The sequence below is a fragment of the Lepidochelys kempii genome, chromosome 14, assembly GCF_965140265.1.
Source record: "Lepidochelys kempii isolate rLepKem1 chromosome 14, rLepKem1.hap2, whole genome shotgun sequence".
Classification (NCBI taxonomy): Eukaryota; Metazoa; Chordata; order Testudines; family Cheloniidae; genus Lepidochelys; species Lepidochelys kempii.
Genome location: NC_133269.1, coordinates 15675558 through 15685134, shown reverse-complemented (window position 1 = coordinate 15685134; position 9577 = coordinate 15675558). Strand labels below are relative to the sequence as shown.

General features: G+C 52.4%; 1 protein-coding gene across 4 annotated transcripts in view; it reads right to left on the bottom strand.

Annotated features, from left to right (window-relative positions):
- Window positions 1–254: 254 nt before the first annotated feature.
- ITGB4 (integrin subunit beta 4) overlaps window positions 255–9577 on the bottom strand; it is a 57490-nt gene continuing 48167 nt past the window's right edge. For 2 of the 4 annotated variants that reach the window (XM_073312084.1, XM_073312085.1), the window contains exons 35-41: window positions 9075–9248; window positions 7331–7480; window positions 6231–6419; window positions 5682–5837; window positions 5143–5307; window positions 4531–4647; window positions 255–3864 (exon numbers count right to left, since the gene is read on the bottom strand). In XM_073312084.1, coding sequence (XP_073168185.1) covers window positions 3725–3864; window positions 4531–4647; window positions 5143–5307; window positions 5682–5837; window positions 6231–6419; window positions 7331–7480; window positions 9075–9248 — 1091 coding nt within the window. In that variant the 3' untranslated portion in view covers window positions 255–3724. The remainder of the gene's footprint in view (window positions 3865–4530; window positions 4648–5142; window positions 5308–5681; window positions 5838–6230; window positions 6420–7330; window positions 7481–9074; window positions 9249–9577) is intronic. The other 2 variants (XM_073312087.1, XM_073312086.1) reach the window with 2 other exon arrangements.

Here is a 9577-nt window from a genome sequence, read left to right as displayed (position 1 = left end):
AACTCTGTGAACAGACCAGAGACTGATCCAGATTACTGCAGTGGTATGGGCAACATGTAGTGGCAATGTAGTAATGACTTGCATGAAGCTCAGTAATTACTGAAGGGAAGTGTAAGGGACTAGGATGGCAGAGGTCCATGTGCCAAATAGCTTGAGAGAAGGAGTCCATGATATGCTGGGAGCATGGTACATCCTAGCCACCATAACTCATACCTTGCCAGCTTGTGCAACGATCAATCTTTATCTCTGAATTTTTGAAATAAATGGGGCAACCAGACTAGACAGAAACTTGTTTATTAAGTGCAATATAAAGCCATGTGGTCCAGAACACCTGCAGACAGACTCTTCCTTGGTACACACCAGAAGTATTCATATGCCAACAATTGTCCTTATCTGATGAAAGCTACAAAAAAGTGGTTATGTTCTATTGTGGCTCTTCTGTACAAACCTTTTTAAAAGGGCAGGTTGTTAGAATTGGGATCAGCTAACAGGCTGCATTCTGCCCCAGATAACTTAATTAACTCTTTGGTTACAATTATTATGTGAACTCTCTTGAGGCAGTGAATCAGTGTGTTATAACTACAATACAAAGCACTGTGATGCACAGCAAAGGGAGGCTACAGTGCAACATAGTGTGGCTTTGGTGAAATGCCACTTTAGCTGAAAATACTTCCTTCCATGCCAGGAACTGAAATATAAGGCAACTGCCAACTGGACATTCATTCAGTAACTAAATTATTTCTAATGGGCTATATAAAATCACATTTGGTTCATTTCTAACAGACTGGGCTTCTTGTATTTAGATCAAAAACTAAACTAGCCCCAGGTCCCACCTAAGTTTAGGACAGGATGGTCATGCACAATGGGGACAATGTGTGTATCTCTCTCTCACCCACACACACAGGTCTGGCTCACAGGGAAATCAGTGGCAAAATTCCCATTGAAGCAGGTGCAAGACTGAGCCCTTGAAATGGTCTGTACTGTGAGCTCTCCCTGGTTCTCAAGGAAAGGCAGAGAAGTTCCATAGTCTGTTTAAATAAAACAAACGACACCTCCAAGGAATAAGGGCAGCTATTGTTTTTGTTCCACGGCCTTTGAAAACTGGCTTTACCCATGAAAGGTGGGAGCTGCCATTCTTACTAGAAACAGTTTCCCAAATTCTCATGAGCAGCTCCCATGCTATTTGGCTGAGGGTGAAGTTGAACCAGTCCACGCTCAGACCCCTTCAGAGCCAAATGTAAAACAAGGAGCAATTCAAGAGCATTTCTCGTTGGTAGATTTCAAAGGTGAGCCCTAGCATCCCCCTCTGACAGATATGCCACAAGGTACCGGTGTGTTAAGTGTCTTGCCAAAGCTCAGGGAATGAGTCAGGGGTTTTGCCTCCCAATCCACAGTTCTAGCTTTTAGCCCATGCTGCCTCAGCTCTTGTTCAGCCAGCTTATGCCGTGTAGTGGCCTGGAGGGGCTTAGGGAGAGATTTTCAAAGGTGTAAAGAGGAGGTAGGTGTCCAATTCCCACTGACTTCCCATAGGAGTTGGGTACTTAACTGCCCTCTGGGCCTTTGCAAATCTTCCCTTAAGGATTTAGGTTAATAACCATCTTAAACATTGGCATAGCTGGTGTTGGATATGTGACTACAGAACTGAGCGCACAAGCCCTGTGGTTAGTATGATCCATTATGATCAGAAACGCTTGCTTCAGAGACACCCGTCGGGGAGAGGGTTGGGCAGTGAAACGTACAAACGAGTCACCCCGCTGGCAGAACTTAGTGCTTCACTGCAGTGTTTGCAGAGGCGTGTGGGACAGAAAGGAGAAGCTCGTCCCAGCATTGCCATGAATGCCCTTGGGAAAGTGAACATTCAGAGGTTCCATCACCACTGGGTTGGGAAGTAGCAGGGAGGGAACTCAGCAAAGGGTATGGCAAGCTGCTAGGATACCTCATCAACCCAGGAGCTAGACACACAGCAATAACACCAATAAAGGATCACTGGATAACAGCCAGACACACGACAGCCCCTCAGCCGTGGGTAGCAGGACCGTGGGAGCTACTAGGCTCACGCAGCCGCAGCCTTGCCACAAGCGGTAACTAGGCATGGCAGGGTTCCAGCACAGCTCTCTACCCCGATGTGGTCTGGGAATGGCTGATGCTGGGGAAAGAACGATGTGGCTGAGGTTTCGGTTCATCCACTCTAAAGGAGAGAGACTGTCCGCCTCCACTTCTCTCTTTGCCATCATCTTGTATTTACTGGATGACAGTAGAATGTAATACTCTGCATTGGGCAGGGGATCAAATGCCTTTACAAGTCACGCAACAGTATCTGCCTAAGCTCCAGTGTGGGAAAAGTGATACCAATAAGGATTTTCGGTCTTAGGTTTATGACCAACTTGGTCTTTCAAGAAAACAAAAATATTACCCATTTATAGTGCATGTCTTCTGATCCTATGCCACTGAACTAGCAATTCTGATTCTTCCCTTGTAGTCCTCCAGGCTTTACTTGGCCTTTGCCCAAGAGTACGCTGTAGCTACAGTAAGACTGGACTGTTGTGTGCTTTGCAGTACACAAGCTCCTTGATCTGGGATGCTGTAGGGGGTTGGGTTGCTGTACTGCAGAAATCAACCGTGGAGGATTTAAGTACTGATCTAAAGCCCATTGAAGTCACTGGGCGTTTTCCCACTGGCTTTGAATCAGGTTCCTTAACCAGTCTCTGCTATTATAAATAGAAAAGGAGTACTTGTGGCACCTTAGAGACTAACCAATTTATTTGAGCATAAGCTTTCGTGAGCTACAGCTCACTTCATCCGACGCATCCTAAGGTGCCACAAGTACTCCCTCTCTTTTTGCGAATACAGACTAACACGGCTGTTACTCTGAAACCTGCTATTATAAATGTTTCCCAAAAGCTGTGTGTCCTTAATGCTCATTGTAGATCCTAGGTTTCTTTATAAAATAATAAAATATATTTATATATACGAGGAAAACTGTACAAGAGTTAAGCAAAATTGCATGAGAGCATTGTGGGTAATGCTATGCAAATTAAGGCTATCATTTGTTACTGCAGTACCACACATTAGCAGCAGGGGGCTTTACACAAACAGGTGCGGTAGGAATGCAGTGATTATCCTGACCATCTACATTGCAACACGGGCTTATAAACAATAGAACTGTGCACTTTTGCAGACCACGGTGGAGTTGCCTCCCACTGGTGAAATGAACAGGGGGAGAACAGGGCTGAGCCAGCAGGTTGGGAAAATAAAAATGACCCTGCATAACAGGTCGCGCACAAGGCAGAGCGGGAGAGGGACATTTAAATACAAACGAAAGCCCAGTGCAGTCAAACTCCCAGCAGGAGGCCAGCGGTGTGAGAGTGGGTAGGCAGCACACACACACACAGTCAGCAGGTAAGGATTATACTACACGGGACTCCACAAACGGCTGGCCAATGACCCTGCACTGAGAAGCCTCTGCGACAGATCACTCAGTGGAGATCCTCGGCCGGACAGCCCAGAAATGGAGAGCTTCAAATGCCAATCACACACTTGCCACCCCATCCGCTGACTTGCCGCCTCCACAGCGGTGGGCTTCCAAGGAGTGTCAAGTGCCACTGCAGTTCTATGCCCAGGTGAGATTGGGTGGGCACGGCGGTCCAGAGCCTGGCAGCTGACCAGAGCATGAGCCTGCTCTGCAGTCTGAACACGCACACCCCTTTGGCAGTCTCTCCCCGGCTCAGGCTTCGAAGAACTCTCTCTCCATCTGTTTGGTGAGTGTTCCACTGGACATCATGGTCCTGCTGACAAACTCTTTGGTGACCTGCTTGGTGAGGGTGCCACTGCTCTCCACCCGCTGGGTGGTCATCAACATGCCATCTGCAACAAGAGGAGCAGGTCAGCGGTGGGCATGACGGCCTACATGAGGTGCTGCCCTGGCTCTATCCCGGACGGACCGTCAGACCTGCACACAGGTATCTGCAGGAGGAGCAGTAGCTTTTGGGCCCTAGCCGGTGCGTTGGGATCAAAAGGTTCAGAATTCTCTGCCGGACCCCACACGAAGGCCATCAGCCACCGCGGGACCTGGGCTGCGTTTGGAAATGCAACCATGGCGCATTTCAGACTGGCATTCACCCAGTACTAGGGCAGGCAGTGCTGCAGCAAGGCCAGAGTGGTGGTGGTTCAGTTCCCATTGACAGCAATTTATTGGGTCTCCAAATCATCCCCCCTTGGCACCACAGGGGTGAAGGGATGGGGATATTTAACATGATTTTTTAAATTGTTCATTCTTCCTCTCATTTTCTTATTTCGCCCACCCTGCTGAAAACCTACAGTGTTGAACAGCCTTGAGGAGCCCTCCAATAGCCCCTCCCTGGATGTCTGCAGAGCTAGGACCCTGAGATCTATGGGCAGTCAGGATTGTGCTGTAACTTTTCACTACACCAGGCACCTTCCTTTACACTGGGCAACACCAATGACTGTGACTCCATACAACAATCTGCCCCGTCCCCAGTGCCTGAAGCATTCCAGACAGGAAGCCCTTACCCGTGTAGTAGGGCTCCAGAGAGGAGTGGCTGATGGTGGTGTTGGTGTTATATTCCACGGGGAGGTTGTACACTTCCTCTCTCATGTATTGCTGCCCTCCGAACTGTGAGAAAGCTCCTAGAGAGAAAAGGAGAAAAGTCAGCTCGGGGAATGTCACAGGAGCTGTACAATCACATGGAGCCCCTAGCTACCCATCACTGGCGGAGAGGTTATGTCATAACTGTTCCAGTAGGAGCCCTTAAAGAAAGAAATCAAGAATGCTCATGAGAGATTGGGAGACTGAAGGACCTCGTGAGATGGCTGCTGGGTCTTGGGGATGCACAGTCATCAAAAGAAGAAGGTTGGCAATAAAGTAACAGTAATAAGTTCTCAGACTCCTTTCTCACCCAAGGATCTTAAAGCTCCTTATAAATATTACATTAAACCTTGCTGCCCCTGGGAGATACATATTATCCTCATTCTACAGATAGCGAAACTGTGGCACAAATTGTTTCACCAGCAGAGGCGGAAAGAGAACCCTGGAGTCCTGACCCAGTTTCCGGCTCTCCCCATGACTGCCATCCCCCACAGGTTCTGTTTTGTTCCCCTGCATATACACAAGAAATGTGGTACCTCCATCTTGAGACTCAATGGTGATGATGCCCTCTCTCTCTGGCCCAAACCCTTGCGTGGTCTTGGCTTGCACTTTGAACTTGTAGGGGATGTTCTCGCTCAGGTAGGGCACTGTCAAGGAGGTTTCTGGGTTGTCCCCCTCCACATAGATATTCCTGGGTTCCCCTAATCCAAATAGAAACACAGTATGATGAAATAGAATACAATGGCTCCTTAAAGCCCACCACCATTCCCACCAAACTGCTACCCTCCTGTAGTTTCCACCAACCTCTTCCCTGCCCCACTTTATTCTTGTCTCAGCCCTCATCCCGCCCCTTATGACATCCCTGGCTCTCTGTCGAAAGATCCCCATTTCAGTACAGGGCTGGGTCTCAGTCCCAGCCCTCCCCACTAAGGCTGCTCAGGGATTGAACAGAGCGGGAGGCTCTGTTCCTGGAGCAGGTTTGCAGGTGTGACATGCTATGCTTTAGCCCCAGCAAAGGGATAGTTTGTCACTTCTCCCATGGCTTGTTTCCAGCCCAGCCTGAGCGAGAACATACCTCCTCCATGCAGCATCTCGCAGGTGACCATGTAGCCCAGAATGGCCCCGTTGGGCTTGCGGGGTCTCTCCCAGCTGAGCTGAAGCGACTCCGGGCTCAGGGCAGTGAACACCAGGGGTCCCGGCGCACTGGGGGTGCTCAGTGTAAACGGTGAACCTGCAGGAGCAACAGCGAGAGGTCAGTGCTGGGGAGGGGGAGAGAAGCAGCAGCCTGGGTCTATGCAGGTCACTGCTGTAATGGGCTGGGAGTCTCAGCTGTTTGCATAGTGAACTGAAGCTGGTGCATTGGGGAGCAGCATTCAAGGAGAGTGGGGGGTGTCCTTTTTAAAGGGGGAGTGAAGGAGCTACAACTGGGAGCTTACAGAGCCTAAACTTCGACATGGGGGTGCTGCCTCCATGCCCCTGACCCCCCAGCGCACGCTGAGGCCTGCCTCTATACCCCCCCGGGCAGTGGAGCAGTGTGTGAACCCTCCGCACTAGGGGCCCCGCGGCTCATTGCCCAGCCACAGGGAGACGGGAGGGGAGTGAAGCCAGGGCCGTGCCCTCTCACCTGGTACAGGACTCAGCGGGCTCTGCGGATCCACCTGGGACTCAATGGTGATGACGCCCTCTCTCTCAGGGCCCCAGCCCTCCTCGCTTTGGGCCTTCACCTTGAATATGTAGGAGTGGTTTGGCAGCAGGTTGTCCACCACCACCGAGTTGTGAGTGGGGTTCGGGATGCTCAGTCTGTGCACTTCTCCTGGAGGGGGTGGGGGAGGAAGGAGAGAGACAGGTGCCACCTTACAGTCACAATGGCAGGGCTGCAGCCGCAGTAGAGAGCACAGGGGGGTTGTCACACTAGAGCAGAGCAACCGTCCGTCAAGCCTATTCTCTTACCTCTGGCAGCGGCCTGTACACGAAGTGGACATGTCCTTACAGTGCAGGTGGCCAGCTACAGCAGGGCTGTGTTTGTGTTCATGGGGGAATCCTTCCGAACCCCCAGTAGCCTGACCCATGTGATAGGACCCCTCTGCCTTTAGAGAAGTCCTGCGAGCTTGGGTACTCTGCCCTCATTGAGTGCAGGGTTATCTGGCTCCTTTCCAGACCCAGCTGCAGCGCTGAACTCAATGAGACAGGCTAGGGAGGGGTGAGGGTGCGCTGGGATGGTAGCTACAGTTAGCCCATAGTGGCCACTCTACATCTGTGTTTGCCATTGCGTTTCTCTGGCATCTGCCTCAGGGTCCAGAGGCGACTGGCTCTAAACACTGACTAGAATTAGTAATAGGGAACAAGGAGGCTGAATGAATCAGACTTGGGCCCCTCCTCCATCACCTTCCACCTGGATAGCTCACTGCACTTCACAGATGTCAGCGAACGAGTCCTCAACACCAGGGGGCGGGGGGAGAGGGAGGGACAAGGGTTTGAACTAGTCCAGACTGGGGGAAATGAGGCGCCAGGAGGATAAATGATTTGCCCAAGTCACCCAAGAAGTCTGTGGCAGAGCTGGGACTAGACCCCCCTAAAATCCTGGCTTTGCTCAAATCAGTGGCAAAACTCCCATTGGCTTCAGTGGACCCTGGGTTCCGCTCTAGATCTCCCAGCCCCATGCTGTACCATGAAGACTCGTTCCACGCCCAGGACCGAGCTGTCAGCTGAACAGGGCTCACTGACCTCCACTGAGGAGCTGGTACTGCACGCTGTATCCTTGCACCGCTTTCTCACACTGCGGCTCCTGCCAGCTGACTTTCAGGGAGGTGGGCCCCAGCGCAGAGAACACCAGGCGGGTGGGAGTGTCGGGGACGCCCAGGGCCATCCTGGAATCTGATGCAAAGAGGGAAAGTCACAACCTTGGGTTCAAAGGCGAGAGGCAGAGGGGAAAAGAAGCAGACGCAGCCCAGTGTGTGATGGTCCTTACAGTCCAGGGAGAATGCGGCAAAACGTCCTCTGCAACCACGGGCCGGATCTGCCAAGAACCTACCCTGAGGGGCTTTGGGGGCTGAGCTGAGCGGCCAGGATGGGGTCTAGCCGTGTACGAATGGGTGCTGACAATGGCGTCCTGCAGTCTCTGGGCTTAGAGAAGCAACGCTCTGACTCCAGCCAGGGGAGCAAAGGGATTGCTGAGAACATCTAGACATTTTCTCTGGCAGTCCCTTAGCTCCCCAGCAGGCTTGGGGCCAGGCTTGGCCAAACTCACTCCCCCTGAAGCACTATGTCCAGGCAGCTGGGTGCTTCGAGGACATCTTGGGAGTGAGTGTGATTCCTGGCCTTCTGGGGGAAGAGGGAATGCACTCTAGGGTGTGTGCTTTGCCCTGACAGGCCTGCGCAGGGAGAGGGGGAAGGGGAGTCAGAGCAGCCATGTAACAGCCCTGAACCTTGCTGCATGCGTGTTGGGGATGGGGTGGGGGTGGGATCACCCAGTGGAGAGAAGGGCACAGAGGTTCTGCAAAGGACGAGCCATCCCTACCCATTCGCACATCCACACTGGTAACCCACAGGCCACTCATCTACCTTCCACACACTCACCTACCTAGCTGCTCATTCCCCTGCCAGCTTCTCTCTGACCTACCGCTCTCCGTGCCGGCAGCCACTCATCAAGGGTGACACTTCAAGGGGGAGACTATCAACGGGAGTTAAGCACCCAACTCCCATGGGCTTTCAGTGGGGTTCGGGTGCCTAACTGCCCGTTATGCCTTTGCAATCCTCCCCCATCATCTTCAAAGCGCTTCACAGTCTCGTGTCCCCGTAAGTGATTCAAGCTGCGAGGGAGCTGAGTATTGCTATCCCTGGTCTACAGATGGGGAAACTGAGGCAAAGAGGTTCATGTGAGTCAAAGGGGGAGTAGAGATTAGACCCTGGGAGCTCCTGGCTCCCAGCCCAATGCTCAGGTCATTAGGCCACCCTGCTCTCTCAACGAACAGCACGGCCAGAACCAAAGGGTGGGAAGAGTTAAGGGGTATCCCTTAACCACTGCCTTCATGGCAGAAAATGGATGCAATGACAAGCAGATTCTCCAGCACCTCAGTGCCAGGCGCTCCATGACTCAGCTGCCTAGCGTGTCTCAGAGGGACGTTTTGCATTGGGCACACATTCTCCCCCAAGGCCTGTGGAGAGACACAGAAAACAATCGGCTTGTTAGGAGCACAGAGGGCAGGATGCTGACGGCGAGTCGATGAGGTCGTTAGAGCACGGGGTGGGTTAATCAGCTCACATGGCTTTAACGAGGTCAGTGAACCCTGCAAATGGAAAGGTGGTGTGGTGGAGGCGCAGCCAGGGTCAGGGGCATGGATCAGCGCACACACAAAGCCGATGGAGGACAGGAGCAGGCAGCTCACGGGTGGATGGGCTGGTTATGGGATGCATGACTGTGGGAAGACACCCACGAAGACACTGGACAAGGCTTTGCTGTGGGCTGTACCTATATACTTGGCAATCCCAGTGGGCCCATCAGTCATGATTATAGAATCCCGAAAGCCATTGCTGGCGTAGGAACCCTTCACCTTTGCCCTGCTGCTGACACCTACGTCCTGGGGCAGCAGGGCCATCCTGCCAGCATCTTCACGTAGGGAAGGGAGAATCCTCCCTGGCTGGTCTACAGGATAGTGGGAAACAGAGAGAGAGAGAGAGAACACTGAAGGCATCTGAAGCCAGAGCAGCCCATGTGCTGGTGCCCCAGTACAGAGAGGGCTGCTTTAAGGAAGAGCATGAAAAGGGCTTCTCCAGCCCCGTCCCCACTGCCAGACCGACTCTCAGACAATTTGAGCTGGAAAGTAACCATGGAGATAGAGTAAGAGGCACGGAAGCAGCACCCCCTTTTCCCAGAGAGCCCTGGGGGGCCCCATGGAGGCAGCCTCCCCTTTCGCAGGGATCTTGAGGGGGCCCATGGGTCAGCCCCCCCTTTCTAAGGGTGCCCTTGGGGGG